The 17,494-nt window shown below is 38.8% G+C and overlaps 2 protein-coding genes across 2 annotated transcripts; both read right to left on the reverse strand.

Moving 5' to 3' along the window:
• Positions 1-1,982: 1,982 nt before the first annotated feature.
• Positions 1,983-10,282, reverse strand: copb2 (COPI coat complex subunit beta 2). Its single transcript, XM_041804173.1, has 22 exons — positions 10,174-10,282; positions 9,592-9,729; positions 9,342-9,428; positions 8,931-9,057; positions 8,021-8,169; positions 7,691-7,837; positions 7,381-7,480; positions 7,126-7,268; positions 6,805-7,004; positions 6,612-6,722; positions 6,434-6,522; positions 6,231-6,337; positions 5,760-5,903; positions 4,854-4,984; positions 4,494-4,701; positions 4,270-4,380; positions 3,923-4,137; positions 3,697-3,835; positions 3,187-3,324; positions 3,001-3,078; positions 2,708-2,878; positions 1,983-2,460 (listed from the first exon to the last, which is right to left on the reverse strand). The coding sequence occupies exons 1-22, from the start codon at positions 10,174-10,176 to the stop codon at positions 2,365-2,367; spliced, it is 2,832 nt and encodes a 943-aa protein (XP_041660107.1). The 5' UTR covers positions 10,177-10,282; the 3' UTR covers positions 1,983-2,364.
• A 1,623-nt stretch (positions 10,283-11,905) lies between these two features.
• LOC121520069 (retinol-binding protein 2-like) lies at positions 11,906-17,494 on the reverse strand. The gene is made up of 4 exons (XM_041803313.1): positions 17,422-17,494; positions 15,009-15,187; positions 12,071-12,172; positions 11,906-11,965 (listed from the first exon to the last, which is right to left on the reverse strand). Exons 1-4 carry the CDS (start codon positions 17,492-17,494, stop codon positions 11,912-11,914), a joined length of 408 nt encoding a protein of 135 aa, XP_041659247.1. The 3' UTR covers positions 11,906-11,911.

The raw sequence follows: 17,494 nt of genomic DNA on the forward strand, positions 1-17,494 counted from the left end.
TTTATATAGAAAGGTTTAGCATTTATTTCTGTTCTGATAGAGACTGTGTCCCATATGTTTGTTCTGCAAGAGGGCCCATCAGAGGTGCACAGTCTGCAGCCAGACCCCAGACCGCATTGCACTGTCTTCACTGGTTTTAATGAACCAGTGTGTATGTAAAATGGTATACAGGTTGCATACAGCTGGATCAGTATCTAGTGGCTGCTCTGACCCAAAAAACACAGGACTGTAGAGCATAATCTTTATCGGAGAATGTGTTGAAAAGTAAAGATCATGAAGGTGCAATTTACGTACCTTATTACACCCCAAAATCTGGAACAAGGGCTTAATGTGGATTTTGCATTGCTTCACAGCGTTTGCCAGCTGAACTGCCTCGTTGACTGTCTTGTTTCTACAGCAGTGCTTTGTAATGACACATAATGTGCAAAAATAAATTTAGTTCAGTTTGTACAGTAGTTTAAAGCTTGCATAACACCCAGGCCTCTTGTTCTAAAATGGTCCACCTGTGGGAAAAAGTCTGTGGGAAAAACTGAGAAGCTTTAACATAAAGATGGTCCTGTGAACCCATGTGATTTGAGGTTTTCCTTTGGTGTTGGCAGAAATACTATTTGCATGTTTTTGGGTTTTTGATGTTGTGTAGACCCCAAGTTTCCAGTGTCATGGGTCCATCTAGTGGACATAGTGTTTCAGAGAAGTTTTAAGGTATGATGAAAGCATGATGTAAAGCAGTGTTACTCAACCCTGCTCAATCAAAGAGCCAAATTGTTGAAAAATACCTTTGCAAGAGACACAATTCTGGTGAAAATGGGTGAAAGTGGCAATAAAAATAAGTTAAAGCTGGCAAAAAAAGGTGAAAAAAAACTGCAAAAAGAAAAAAAAAGTGGCCAAAAATGGATGAGCAGGGGTAAAATAGGCAGAAAATGGCAAAAACTGGGTGAAAAGTGACAAAAAACAATGTGGAGAAAAAGTGGCAGAAATGGGCAAGATGTGACAAAAAATGATTTACAGGTGGCAATAATGGTTAAAAAAAAAGCTGCAAAAACATGCCAAAAAAACAAGTGAAAAATAACTACAATTGGCAAAAAGGTGGGGGAAAATGACTGGAAAAAGTGACATTTAATGGCAAGAGGCACCTTAAATGGGCAAAAAGTGGCAAAAAAAAGGGGAAAAAAATGCAATTGCAAAAAGCAGGATAAAAGAGGCAAAAAGGGCAAAAAAAATTGCAAATAAGGGCAATGGAAATATACAGACAAAAATAAAGGTTGACAGTAAAGCCTGATGTATGAGTGTGGGAAAAAAAAACTGCAAGGGATAATTTTGAGGAAAAAGTTTCCCTTTTTATGTTTCTTTTTTCTGTGGGAATAATATTTAAAATTTAGACATAAAAGAGCCACATGTGACCCTAGAGCCACACATTGAGTATCACTGATGTAAAGAATTGTTTTCTCCAACTATGGAGAAACCACACAGCTTTTAGCCTAATACAGTATAGTTTATTATTTGTTTAATAATAGCATACATATAAAATGTTTACTTTTGGTGACAGGCCTGTTTCCAGAAGGTAATGAATGTGCGTTGGAAAAAAAACTGTGGCAAAAAGTCCTATTTTCTCTGTTTTGCCAGGATAATGGAAATTTTGGTTGTTTTCTCATTTTCTTGGGGTAACAAAGCTAGTTTTCCTGAGATATTGTGTTATATTCTCAAGATCCCTAGAAAACAATCATTATACAACAATATTATTACAACATCTTCAGTCGTTTGTTCTGTTCTATCTTTGGACCAAACAGCACAGGAGTCCATTACTCTCCATAATGAGCCAACACAGCAAAATGGTTTTGGAGAAATGCTCAACTAGAACTAGAAACATATTAACTTATGAGGAAGGTGCAACTTTTCTTCTGATCAAACCAATGCTTAGAAGTATCACAGTGTAGTATTGATATAGTGTTAAAGCTTATAGTATGCAACACTCAAGTCAGTTGTGAATATTTACAGCTACTGCAGTTTATTGGACTGAATGTATTTTGATTTGCCAGTACAGACAACACAAAGTGAAGAGTAAATGCAGCATCTTGTAATGGACAGTTAGTGAAAGCATCTCAAACAATCGATCGATGTTGTACAAAATGGAGAGTCTGAAAGTAGACATGCCGTCTACTTTTCTTCAGAGAATAAAACAATACTCACATCATCATCATCATAAAGTTTATCTACTTGAACCATGTCACTGCAACAGGTTGGCATGACAATATAATATTTTAAGATACAAATACAAAAAGGGGAAAGGGGGGTTTGGTCTCTTTCTCTGTTTCATTTTTAAATAAGCTCTGGAGGGTAATTGGGAGCAGAGCAATCAGCCACGTCTCAGTCATCTAGAAAGTCATCGTCCAGGTTAACGTCTGTTGTATCGATATCATCCAGCTCCATGTTGTCCAAGTCCACCTCCAGCTCATCCAGAGTCTAAACAGACACCGACATCAAAGTAAATTAGTGTTAGAAGAAGAATATTATATGTTTCTTGTTCATGTTTCTTTTCAAATATGTCACACATTTAGAATTCTATTTTTTTATATAATAAAATTAGTCCAGATGAACTAACAACAAATCAAACTGCTACTATGACTATTAAAAATCCTCTGTAAATGTTTTCATTGATGGAGAAAAATCCTTATTATCAAAAGACATTCACAGATGAGAGAAGTCCAACCTTATCTTTTTGTGATTTTGAGACTTCAGCGATTTCCTCCTGTTCTTCCTCCTGCTCTTCTTCCTCCTCTTCTTCTTTTTCCACTGTTGAAGGAGCAGCAGGTTCAGGCTGTGAAAACATCACCGCTGCAGAAACAGGGGCTGCTGCCACAGACTCCTCACTTTCTTGTGTCTGTCAGAAAAAAATATCAAAATAGAATGAATTAAAGTTTTAGTATAGCTAAGGAATGATGCCCTTTTTTAAACCCCTGTAAAAATTAGCCAAGCAGAAAACAGTGAGCACTCCAAAAATACCTGTGCAACAGCAGGAATGAAGGTTCCTTTAGGCTCGTATCCCTGAGCCTCTTCAAGAATATTTCTATCTTCATTAAGCTGAAAAATAGTGGAAATTTGTTAAAATTCAGGAAAAGAGAATTGACCTATGATTATAAAAATGTTTTCTGCACACAGCAGCATTATTTATTAATGCAAACATCTTACTGTGACAAGAGGATAGTCTGTAGCAGGCCTAGTGGTTCCCAAGCAGGTCTCTCTGAGGTAATGCTCAGCAGCGAAGGCTTCTCTCAGCCCCGGGAACAGATTCTCGTACTCTGTTGGGTCCGCTAGGGACTCAGCCGCCTGGAGGGAAGAGATAGTACATGTTCAGGAAAAAAAAAACAGATATTTGACATTTTTAAATTGAAGTAAACCTCAAATGTACTGTTATTTTTAACCTGATTTTGATTTTCAGTGGAACCATACTATCCTTCTCATGTTTTAAATGGCATGATGGTAAGATTTATTTGGGGGATTTAGCCTTTATCAAACAGGACAGTGGACAGAGTAGGAAATTAGTGAGAGAGCATGGAGATTTACATAGGAAAGATGCTGGAAGTCAGACTTGAACCTGTGCTGCCAACTTAGAGGATTACAGTCTTTAGTTTATGGGGCATGACCTAGCAACCCAGTACTATTATTTCCAAAAACAGTAATCCTAATAAGTAAACTGACCTTTTGGTTAACCTTCCCCAAGTTCTCCCTCCACAATTTGACCACGCGGGACACCTGACTTGGCAGGTAAGTGCGAGCCAAGAAGGCTGCTTCAGGTAGTCTGTTTGTCCTGATAAGGAGTTCCAAACATTGATCCAGTCTGCAGAGAAAAGAAGATATGTGCAAGTTATATGATGTGATCTCTTTTTGCTCACAAATCTTCACCTTTCAGTCTTGCAGTACTCACTTTCCCTGTAGGAAGTAGGTCATGAAGGCCACATTGTTCTTGCCGTCCCTTTCTGCCCCCTCAGCCAGCTTGCCCACCATAGTGGCGTTGCCAGAGGCTGTGGCAAGGAGCAGTAGGCCACCGTAATCCTGGGCGTGATGTAGGCACTCCTGAGCCAGGCCGAACTGGCACTTACTGATAGCAAGCTCTGCCAACTGCTTCCACTTCTGCTCCGACTGCAGGAAAAAAGGGCAAATGTTAGAAACATGCTGGCCACAGAAAAAGATGTCTCCTCTATGGCTTTGTGAAATCTATGGGCATATTTTAAGAAGAAAAGCAATGTGATATGTCAGTTATCAAGCTTTTACCTCCGCCTCGACAGCCAGTTGGTAAGCAATCTTCAGCTCCCCAAGCTGTAATGCCAGCTCAAACCTGTGTTCTGGGTCTGTGGACACAGCCAGAGCCTGCTGCTTGAAACCCTGAAAAGACAAATGAAACAAAACTCAGTGGATTGCTTTCTTCTCAAGCTGCATTCCTCCTTTTATCTAGTTGAATAGACTAAAAAACATCTGAAATTTAACTATTTTCCAACCTGTTTCTCCAGGAAATGTGCCACCCTGGTTCGCTGCTCTTTAGGAATTGTAGGTAGCACCTTGTCAGCCATTCCAAAATCCCTCCTCATGACAGCAGTCTGGTACTCCAGGACAGAGACCAGCAGGGAATAGCTGACAATGTTGAGCTCCTTGTCTCCCAGGTACAGGCGGTCATCTTTGGGTATGTAACCCAGCAGGTACATGGTTCTGCAGAGAGACGTGGCAGGAAATGGAGCATCATTCGCAGCAACAAAACACACTTTCACAGCATAAAGTGTTGCTTAGATAATACACGCAGTGCTCACAGTCTTTCAAGAAATAAATCACCTAAATTCAAGCAGAACAGTGTGTATGTGTACCTGTCAAGGTGGGCAATAGTGACAATCTCTCCTCCTACGTAGTAGTTGAGCCTGTTCACAGAGCTGGTGTAGATGAAGCAGTCTCCAACCCAGAGTCCAGTCTTCACAATCTCCTGGATCTCTCCTTGGACCTAAAATTAAGAGATACAGGTTTGAATGCGAGTTACAGTTTTTAGATGAAATAATGCTGTTTAATTAAACATATAAACAATTCCTTCAAACTATAAAATGTGTCTATAAAGGTCAGTAGAAAAGTTCCAGCTTATCCAAAACACTGCAGCCAGAGTGCCAACAGGACCTTCTGACCTTCTAACTGACTACCATCCAATCAGACCCCTTAGATCATCAGGCATGGGCCTCCTTATTGTACCTAAAATTTAAATTAAATCTGGTGAAGGTGCATTTAGTCACTGTGGTGCTGTCCCCTGTAACAAACTGCCTGCTGACCTGAGGTCTGTTGAAACATTTAGTTAATTTAAAAGAGGCCTTTAACATTGCATTTCTCTCAAGCCCTTGCCTGTTAGTTTGTCTCTGTGTGCAGAATTGTGCATGGACTTGAGTATGCTCCTTTGCAGGAAACCCTAACATACAGTATGAAAATGAACGCTGTACAGATTGGCGCAGGGAGTATCCAAGATCATGCCTGGAATTTTCATGTTTTTCTTAAGTCATTTGTGTATCTTTGTTTCTGTCTGTGTTATTTTGAGTCTGTTTTAATCTGCTGTAAAGCACATTGTGTTTGCATTTGTGCTATGTAAAATGTGCTGTATAAACATAATGTAGTTGAAATGTCCATACGTTATATTAAGAACATTAAAACTGGTTTGTTTCTCTAGCACTCAATAAACAATTAAAAGAAAGAGGTATTCATTACATTGAGTATGAATTGGTGGCAGGCATACGTACCTCAAAGGCATCTTCGATACCATCCTCAGTCACTCCTTCATTGTTTTCTTGAGAGGCAGCCACTTTATCCGCCATGTAACGCAGAATAAAGAAGGACTCCTCTGTAGCAATGCACACCAGCTCACCTGAGTCTGACCAGAAGATCTGGACAAGTAATTAGAAAAAAGAATAAAAGATCAAGTGTATATACATTTTTTAAAGTTGGGCTGAAAATTACTTAAAAACAGCCTTTGATAAGCATATTATATATATATATATATATATATATATATATATATATATATATATATATATAAATAAAACACACACATTTTATATATATTATTATATACACATTGTGTTTTTAAAAATCAAGAAGAAGAAGTTTGAAAACTGCCATGATGTTATACTGTTGCACCTATTACTTTTTTGCATTTTGGTAACAGTGGTAGACATTCACACAAAACATATGTCAAAGAAATACAGTCTTACATGTTTGGGCTGGATTTCGATGCGGCGGATCAGCTCTGTGTTTTCCCAGTCATAAAAAGCAAGGCCATTCACTGACCTTACTCCAAGCAAGAAACCTCCATATATTCCTGCGGGGAAGAATTGAAACACATCCAGTGTGAGGAATAAAGATAATTACCCACTTTGAAACCCTCAGGTCCACTGTAAAACAATAAACGCGCTACCTTCAGCTCCAAAGTCAGGTTTGAACGACTTCTTTTCTTTGAAATTTTTGAAGATTTTGACGATACTGTTGCTTTCTCTGATGGCATACCTGATGTAAAACACAACAGTGTAGCAGTTAACTACAGTGGGAATGGTTGTTACCTATATTAAAACTATAACTTCAAAAAGCATACTTACTCAGATGAGTCATGTGCCCAGACAAACTCCTGGGCTGAGCCAAAGCTCTTGTTCCTCAAAGCCATGGCAGTGTAGATGATGTACTCTCCATCCCCACACACCACAACAAACCTAATGTGAACATAAGTGCAAAAATGGGTGACACAGCCCTTTATAAATTCAGTCTAAAGGCCTCTATTAATGGCATGCATACCTTCCATTAGGGTTGTGCTGGATGGTTTGGGGGTAAATCTCACAGCTGCCCATGTCTTTGACAGCCAATGGCAGCCTCTCTCCGTCCTTGATTTCAGCATCACCCATGGCCTTTAGGTTAGCTTGCTGTATTTCACTGTGTTTGGCCCAGATGATTTTACCGTTAGTGTCCATAGACATGGCTGGCTCCTCTCGACCCACCTACACAGCAGAGAGAAAAAAGGATTGTTTTAAGTGTTTGATATATCATGTTTTATATTTCCTTGTGATACATTTAAACACTAAAAATTATGACAGCAACCTTTTTAGAACAAATTCTTACCTTGATAATGATGCTGCCTTCATCATAACCCAGTGCCACATTGTTGGAGCCCCTGAGACCGCAAACGCACCACACTCTCTCCATGCCGTAGTTCAGGGTGCTCTCCAGGCGGTAAGTGCTTGAATGCCAGATACGTACAGTGCCTGTAAAAGTGATGAGCATGTTACACCGAGCTATGATCAATGACGCCATGAGGTGCAATGCAATCTGGTTCAGATAGTTTTTAGAAGAAAGATGAGTGGTGCTCCTACTCACCATCCTCTGATCCAGTAATGATGATGGGCAGCTCTGGGTGAAAGCTGACACAAGAGACATTCTGGGCATGGCCCTCCAGAGTCTGCACACAGGTCTTATTCTAAAACACACAATCAAAAAATGGAAATATAAAATTAAAGGATATTTAGAACACTTTTCAACTACTCAGAAAAAGCCGCAATGTTTCATGTTTTTACAAAAAAAAAAAACTTTTTCAGGCAAAGTGCTTAAGTTTCATTAATTATAGGATTAATATTCTGCTACTCATGATGTGAAAAAAGAACAAGCAGATCATTATAATTACACTCACCTGGTAGTCCCAGATCTTGACTTGTCTGTCATCAGCCCCTGAGATGAGGTAGGGCTTGTCTCCTCCACTGTAGTAATCGATACAGTTAACTCCTTTCTCATGGCCCTCTAAAGTGAAATTTGGAGATGACGAGCCAAGCTGCCAAACCTGAAACAACCCAGAAGACAGGACAGAGAACAGCTGAATCCACTTCACATGGCTTTAAATATCCATGAGAAATTTGTCTAAATTTTGATTAACTCAAAACAGCAATAGTACACAGTGGATTAAGGTGTCTGAAACTACTACATCAATGACTATGAAAATTATTAGCATGAAAATGGCCTTTACTTTGATTGTTCTGTCCAGAGAGGCGCTGGCAAACTGGTTGTTATCCTTGGGGTTGATGACAATCTGCATGACATAGTGAGTGTGACCCTCAAACACTTGGCTGCACGACCACTTCTTCTCCCAGTCCCATAGTTTGATCAGCATGTCATCTGCAGAGGCAACAGAAATACATTTGTGTTGGCTTCCAGTGTGAAATATGATCATTTTTAAACTGTTAAATTAGAAAATACTAGTGTGCAGGATATATACAGAAAATCTGACATCAGATTTTTCAAGACTCTCCTGATGTATTTTAATACCTGATTAGATTGGTGACGCAGTTTTGTGCGTGTTTTGTGCCGATTTCAAGATAAAAATGTGACAACATTGTCAAGAAAATATAGATATAATTTGTTGTTGTTGCATGCAAATAAAGCTTTCTTTGAGATGCTAGCAGTGCTAATATTAACAGACTTGGTGCTATTACATTGAGCAAAAGCTTTACTGCAAAGCTGCTTTTAATTTGCAAGTACTGGCCCCAGCCCCAACTCCTTCTCCTCCAACCACTTCTCAGAAAAATTAAATTTTCCTATCATTTACATGCACACATGAATGGATAAAATAGTTAACTTGCTAGTTAGGGACACAGTGGAGCTTTAAGGACGCACTGATAGCTAAACAGCCCAGAACATTAAAAAGCATGCAGACTGACATCAGAATTGATTGTGTTCAGCATCTCACTTGTACTTTAAGCTGAATATAACAACAGAAGCAGAAAAAGTAGTCCACAACTTCTTTTGACAAATATAATAATACTTATTAAAAGCCTTGATCTTTGCTAAATTGGTCTAGCAACTTTAAATACTTACCAAAACCCTGTATTTACCCTGGTGTAAAATGAGTTAAAAAATATATGAGTTAATTAGTTTACCACTGCTGGTCAGGATGTAGGGCTGGGTTGGATGGACAGCAATGCAGCGGATGTAGTCCGAGTGGGCCTCAAACATGTGGACCCGCTCCAAGGTGTTGTAGTTAAAAACACGGATTTGCATATCATCCTGAGGAAGGAGAAGTGAATGTTTGATGTGATTATGACTAAAGTTTTACCTCTTTAGTGCAACAGAATAGCCAATGTTAAGCAATTTCAATCTTGAACAATGACATGAATACCTAGCCAAATAATCAGTTTTGAATGGGAAAAAATATGAGACCACTGATAGAAAAGGTTAAGAAAGTTGGAGGTGAAGAGTGAAAGATTCAGTTTTATGAACACTACATTAAAACTTTCAAGTTCCGCTTCATTCTACAACTACTTTAAACTACTGAAAATGGTGCTACTTACTGCTCCAGTGATGACCCAGTTCTTCCTTGCCACAAACTTGGAGGCTCTGACAGGAAGGTCACACACTTCAAAGGTCTTGACAAGAGTCTGAAAAGGAAGAGTTATTGGCTTATTAGGGCTGTCAAGCATTAACGCTACTATGTCACATCAATCTTTGATAATAAATCAATTTACTACTGCCTAAGTTTCGAAAATTAGTTCCTTTTGTAGTGATGCTTTGTATGAATGGTCCATTGGACTACGATCACACCTGTGTTTCGTGGTTCCACACACAGACGCTGCCGTTGTACAGGCTGGCTAGCATCCATGGCTCCGTTGGGTGAAGGTCCACACTCTTCACTCGGTCTGATCTGGCTGTCAGCCTCCGCTTAATATCCAGCCTCAGAGGCTGAAATGACAGAAGACATAAGCGTCTTATTAACAATTTCTAAGTTCTCTTTCGAAGGTAGTGTTACGTGTAGGCTAACGATGTGGTTAGAGCGTCCACATACGAACCCGGAATAATATGACAGATAGCCAAGTCACAGTGTTTGTTAGCTCACATTGGGGCGTAATTGCTATAATTATTAGAACCGAATAGTCCTGGATGTGCAAATCCTTCAATAATTCATTCGACATCTGACTTCAGCACAAATGAAGCCTGCCACCAGCCGATGTCAGAAATTAAACTAACCGTTAGCAACAAGCTATCATGCTAAATCAAGCTAGGTAGCCACTAAGCTATTTACAAGAACGTCTCATTGTTTACGCTGTTTCACTCTCTAAAATGAAAAGAACTGAATGGCAAATGTAAAGGCAAAAGCAATGAAAAAAATCCCAGCAAGTCGCTTACCATGATTTATCCCTGTGTTGTCGCAATAAGATTGAATAAATGGGTTGTGTTGTCCAAATGTTACGGCTTCAGTGAACAGAACACTGGATGATACTGACGTGGAAGTTCCTGAAATACAGTCTCGCGAGAGTTGCACTCTGGAAATGGTGACGTGACATGAAAGTCGTTCAGCTGTTACAGCCAGCAACAAAGCTGCCACGGTAACAGGAAACAGAAAACTGGCCATGCCTTTCTGTGTCCTGAGCTGACTCGTTCTTCTGACAGGGGTGGGAAGAATATAAAGAGCATGGTGCTTAGGTAAAAATACACTTCATCTGTTTAAGTGTTACCTAGATACAAGTAGGAGTACTAGTTTAGGAACATACTTAAAAACAGAGGAAAAAGTTCATTTAATATTACTCAGAGTAGCCTACTGAGATGAAAGTGCAACATGTGTCATTCATTTAGCCATTTAGCATAGCAATGAAACAGAAAAATAGGCTTATACTTTTAATAGGCTTTTAAAGTTAACCGAGCTCATCCAAACTCACTTTCCAGTGAACAGCAAGTCTGCACAGCTGAAAAGACACTCACAGGTCAGAGGCTGACAAACCAGTGTAATCCACAAAGCTTTTTGATTTGAGATTTCTGTAGATCCATCTAAGTTGATGAACAGCCAAACAACCCATCCAGCTTCCCCGCAACTGATGACCCACTGGGCTTCATCGAGAAGAGGAAATCTTCTTCATCTCCTATATGTTACCCCACACAAGTCTATCCTCTAACATTCTCCATTCTTCATCAAGCACCCTCTCCACCTGTGGGGTTCTTTAGAGCTCCATCTCTGGCTTCTGTTTTCTTTTACTCACTCCTACCTGGCTAATCAATCAGTAACTGATAATCGGCCCACCATTACTGTTTAGCAGATCAAAATTATGGGTTATTAGAAGTTGCTATATTTTAGCTTATTGATCTTGTTATAAATTCCTTTGAATTGTTATCCTTTCTTTCTTTCTGTTTTACATTTTCCCCCAGTTAAAAACTTCTTGTCTAAGGTGCAGATGGCCTAGTAGGTTGTGCCCCATGTACGCGGATGCCCTGGGTTCTAGGTTGGCCTGTGGCTTTTTTCTTGTATGTCTATACCCAAATCTCTTACCCCTGTGTTCACTGTCCTCCTCTCTAACTATAGACAGCCCCAAAATATATCTTAATAAACACTTATTGTTTGCATTTTATAAGTTATTTACTCTTATAGTAGGTGGAAATACCAGCCAGATCAAGACACAAAACTTTTTTACCTTCTTTTTTAGTTGTTTTGAGAAGTTTTACTTTGAAGGATTAGGGTTAACGGTGTTATAAGATGGGCCCTTTAGCTCAGTTCATACAGGTGTTCATGTGCAGTAATATACAAACTCTGGTACAGATATGAAGCCCATGAAATAATCTAAAAAAATATTGTCAGACACTCAGATTCTCCAACACTGTACTTCCATATTTTCCCAGCAGATGGCGATAACCATTTCGTTATACAATTCTAAAATATACTTTGTTTTACTGTTTGGTTCACTGTGAACACTATAACCTGAAGTTGTTTTTTGTGTTTTTGTTGTTTTTTTTTTAATCTTTATTCATACACAACACAATACATTCTCATAAAAGCACATTTATTCATCTGTTTCACACATTTAGGAAGACATGTTATTAGGGAGCAAACATAAATCATTTTCAACCAAATCAAAGAAACAAAAACAGGCTTGGATTACTCTTTCTTCTTAAACACCTGACGACAAACTACATTCTCACACTTCAGCTCCTGTGGGGGAAAATTAAGTTCAATTCAAATTAAAAACAACAGGTTACGTTCTGTTTTAGATATTCCACAAAACTGAAATAATGATGTCAGATAAAGCCAACCCACCAAATAGAGTTTGTCTTCCTGGATCCAGTGTTTCCAGCCTCGGTTTGCCTTCTCTCCTTTCTGAGTGCACACCAGCGTGTCCCCCTCCCAGCTCACAAAACTCTGAAAAACAGTGTACTGATCGAAAACGGTTGTTTTTATGTTCCTTGTCCTTTTAATATCTATACTTTAAAACAAAAGCGATAAGGCTCTTACAATCAGAGTTCAGATACTTTGTAAATTTGCCTTCTTGTAATTCACCTTCAACCTTCTTAATCAAAACTCTAATTGTTGGTTTTCATTGTTTTTCACTTGGTGTTCTAATACGTGTCCAATTGGAGTTATTGTTGCTTTTATATAGTGTGTTTCTATGGGAAGAGCTGAAATTCAAATTTAAATCCAGTGGCAGACTGGATTTAAATCTGAACAGGATGGTTGAGGGAGAAGGAAAAAAGATTAAAAAAGGGCTCCTGCTGCATGGTGGGGCACCAGCACACAAGATTTTGTTGTTGTAATTGTACAACAAGCAAATTTAAAGTGTATTTAAAGTGAAATTCTAAGAAAATCTGGTTAGGATTTTATGCCTACACCTCTGCAAAAATATAGACAAGGAATTATGGACAGTTTAACCATTTATTTCATAGAGACACACAATGGAGCATTGTAGTGCCACATTATGTAATAATGCTGCATTATGTAATAACCCTAACCACAGGACTTAGTGTGGGCTCCAAGGTATGCCCTATCCAACTACCTTGCCCTAACTCTAACCGTTTAGGGACTTATGCCTAAACCTAACCCCCCTTCAGGGTTCTGGACTGAACACCCAACCTCAACCCTAGGACTTAAGCTGGGCTCCAGGGTATACCCTACTACCTTGCCCTAACCCTAACCACTTAGTGGCTTACCAAATGCGGCGTTATTACATAATGAATTGAAAATGTAGTACGTTATTACATAATGTGGCGTTATTACATAATGTGGCGTTATTACATAATGTGGTGCTACAAGCATGTCAGTGAAAAAAATATATATGTAGGCTAATTATTATTATTAATGGTTATTAGAAGGAAACCTTAAGTGGATAAGTCAAACTTTGTCCACTTAAGGGGCACCCTAAAGGGCAATTTGTAAAAATTTTTCCAATGAGATCAAGAGCACTTTAAAGGGCACTTCATTAAATATTGTCTATCTAAGGGGGCAGAGGGAACTTTGTCCAAATCTTCAGTTAGAGGGCTGTAAAGAGGGTACATTGTTAGATATAGTTCACTTAAAGGGCACTTAGGAAGGCCCATCTTATTTAATGTCCACATGGAGGGCACTCTATCATTTTTATCTACTCGAAGGGCAATGAGTATTACACCAGTGCTCAGATCTACACTGTAAAATGCTGAGTGAACATATAATGAAGTATTGGGTGCCCTTTTGATAAGTTAACTGGTTGATACAACACATTATGCTGAGTTTCATAGATTTCGTGAGCTATACACCAAGTGAACATACACATTTAAGTTGAGCCAACATTTTCTGGGGGCTCAACTGAAATATATGGCATAACTACTTAAGTTGTGCCAACTGAAATAAATATATTTAATGAAAATAATTCTGCCATCTCAGCATTTTAGCTATGGGCCTGTTATGTCAACTAAATGAAAACAAGTTTTAAGTTGGACCCCTCAACTCGAAAAAGCTGTGAAACTTGTCACTTAACTATTTTACATTGGACTTCCATATTTGTTTTTACAGTGTAAACTCTCCCATCATGATATTTGCTCTCCTGGTAAATGTCAGCTGTCACTCTGTTGTGGAGCTGTATGTTGTGGGGTTCAAGTAAGTCTCAGATTCTCTGGCTCTTTCTGAGCTCAGTTTGGGAAATACGATTTCAGCTGGCAACTGAGAGGAGAATAAGGAGAGCCACATCCATTAAGCCACATCCATTTCCTGAGAGGGCTGGAGTCAGACAGCTCAGTAACATTTAAAGCCACAGACACACAAACAGCTTGTTCTGAGCAGGGCTGAAACAGAGGGCTTTTTAGACATACACAAATCCTATACTGGAGTGTTTTTTGAGAAACAGACTTCACAGGCACGTTTTGGGAACCTCTGAGACCAATATAAACTTGTCTTGAAGGGGTAAAATATGTTCCCTTTAAAGAATGCTGCAAAATTTCACACTTTTTACTGTTTTCTGCAAAGGTGCCTTGCTACTGAAATAATTAGTGTGATTTTGGATAAAGGTGTGTATAGAAAAGTGTGTGTGCATGTGCGTGTGTGTGTGTTTCATATGAGTTTTTGTGATTTTGTTCTATTTAACACAGTGGAGTTGTGTGAACACACTGGTTTTAAAGGGTAATTAATATTTGATATGTATATTTCAGGCTAAAGTAGTTTTTACAGACTGATTTGTTTGAATTGGAAAAAAATATTAGTATTTGTTATTTTTACTGCAGTTTTTGGGACCTTTTTTTGTCCTTAGGGACAAATGCTTTTTGATATTAAAGGAAGCCTTAAGGGTTAACTCTGGATTCTTCATGAGTTTATTTAAGAATGAATAAGCTTTACTCTGACATTTACATGACCAATTTAATATGACAAGAATACTTGCAGGTGTCCAACTATGTATAGGTGAGTTTCTGCTACAAACTCACTGAATTACATTAGTTTTATCAGACATAAGTTATTAATGCCTTCTTTTTAGCCTGGATTTAATTTCCAGATGTTTTCCATCCAACAGCTTTGACCACAACAGTACATCAGTGCTAATCTCTCCTCATTTCTTATCATGGTCCCACTACTGTAGTTTTCAGCCCACAGAGACCACAGACCAATCTTTGCCCCTGGGCACATTTAGATAACAGCAGCCTCACTATCAGCTACAGCAAGAAAAAAAGAGAGAAATATTAACCCTTCAGATAAACCATAGCCGACCCTCTTCACTTTAAGGGTGGGCTCAGCTCACCTTGACATTTCTGTTGTCCAGTCCTTTTGTGTACTCGTCAAACTCGACCCCGACGGTGAAGGAGAGCTCATAGTTCCTCAGGGCGCTCAGTGTTTTGAAGTCAAACTTGTCTCCCTCTTGAGTGACCACTTTGGTCTGAGACAGGGAGATGGCGATTTTCCTAGTGGCAAAGTCAATATCTAGAACCAGAACGGAAAAGACTCATTATCTAAATGAGTAAAGTTTTCAAGTATTTTGACAGAAATATCATTCAACTAGACTTGAATCCTGCAGATTTGTTGCTAGTGTGAGTACATGACAGAAAAAGATGAAGCCAACTGTGCATGATTAAACTTTGTTTCTTACTTATTCTGAATAATGTCCACCCTCTGTCAGGACAATATATCACATTTTAAAGATATATTTTCCAATAGGCTGAAGAGTAAGATGATGTCATTTTAATGATGTTATTTAAAAATATCTCCATATTTGCCGGTCCTAATGTCAAAGTTGTTTGGTGACTCCAGAATTGGGTATACTCCTAATATATGCACCACAGGATAAATGGCCTGCCTTATAGACTACACTTACATATTTAGCATGCCTTAAAATAGACATTTTGTATTTGCACATTAACCACCAACTTCTACCGCTTGACCTCTGGTAAGAAGGGTCATTGTGAAATTATGATGAGGGAAGAAAGCTGGTAGAAAATAGTCCCACCACCTCTATTTGCATCGCTAAATATCTAATAGAAATATAAAGCATGACCCCTCCTGCTCTTCTACGATTGGCCGATCCTGAAATCCTCACTAAACTAAACAGCAAAGGCAAAGGACAAGTAATGGCCAATTGGAGGCAGAGTAAGGTGGGCCATGCCTTAGGCATCAAGGGCAAAAAAACTGCACCATGTAAGTAAATTATGTGCTTCAGAGGAGATTTAGATGTGGGTATACTCTTCACTACACCACTACCTAATTCGCATTAAAAAAAACTTCAGTAAGAACAGCCAACAGTAATATACCTAATTCCCACAAGATAATCTCAAATGTTTAGTTTTACTGGGGAAATATCACTTTATCTATTTTTACTGTTCAAAGGAGCATATTAATTTATACTTTTTTTCTACAGACGCTCTTCTTTTTGGTCATTTTTCATGTACATGTTGACACTGAGCAGCTGGCTGTTAATAAAAGTGCCAGTGTGACATTGGTGTTTGAATAGAACAAATTTTGTTTTCACAGTTTCTTTTCAGAAAAAAAGATAGATACTGTGTACTGACATCCAGCAAAAAATATAAAGATATAAAGTCATGTGCATTAGTAGTAAAATTGCAGAATCTAGCTCAACACAAGTCGACACACAAGTACAGCCAAGGTCAAGCTCGATGGTATCTCTTATCCAGGCCTTTCCCGCCTGGTAATGACCAGAGGCTCATGGCCACCCTACTACCTGCCCGGCCAAGTGGCTCAGCCTGCGTTTACTCATTACATACACCGCTCATTGTGCCCTAAAGGTGTGGACTTTGTTATTTTTTCCAGCAGATAATTTTCCCATGCCCCTGGTAAAATGCTAGGACATCCAGAGCATTATCGGGGTTGTGCCAATTCTCCTATTTAGATTGATCTGCCTCTTTTTAGAGATTTATTTTGAGGATTTTTTTCCCTTGTTGATAGAGACAGGACAGTGGAGTGAGCCAGAAACAGGGATGAGAGAGCAGGGAAAGAGCCACAGGCTGGACCCAATCCAGGGCCACCATCCGCCAGGCCATCCGTGCCTGATCTATGCCTTACTTCAGCCTAAACTTGCACAAAAGTTGGTCCATATCGTGCAGTCCTATGTTAACTATACAGATCCAGATACTCATTTTATTTCAAGATATGGAAGCAATAAGTAAGGCCTAAATTGCTTGTAATAAAAAAGATCTACCTCATCAGGAAGCAAAGTTGAGTAGTTTAGTGTCTAAATATGAAATGTGTATTTCTACATTGGTTTTTACATCTCATTTTAACACAACTAATTTCGCTTGCTGCATTTGTAGCTACTTTTTACTTCTTACAACAATTCAGTCCATGTTTTTTGTCTTTCACATCTTTAATGGGCTCATCCTTTGAATTTAGCTTAAAGTGAGTTTAATGACTGTTTCTAATGAGAAATCAAACATAGACCTTCATTAAGATGGGAGTTTTTGCAGTGTAGTATCCTGATACCATGATACTAAAGGTCTAAAATTCCTCTTTTGATTTTTTATTTCTCTTTTGCATTAGCTCCAGATCAGATCCAGCAGTAAGACGATCTTAAAGGCTCTCTTAACAAAAAGATCGAATGAGCATGAAATTGGATAATCCTTTGACCCTGACAGGTCACACAAACCCTGCAGCAAAACTTTAAGACATAATTAAGAGATGTCAAAGCAAAAGTAAAAGTTTCTTACTCAGAACTTTTAAATACTCCTCAAACTTGTCACTGGTCTCCAGAATCCAACTCCCGCTGAAGTCTGCAGGCAT

Source organism: Cheilinus undulatus, linkage group 13 (assembly GCF_018320785.1).
Source record: "Cheilinus undulatus linkage group 13, ASM1832078v1, whole genome shotgun sequence".
Lineage (NCBI taxonomy): Eukaryota > Metazoa > Chordata > Actinopteri > Labriformes > Labridae > Cheilinus > Cheilinus undulatus.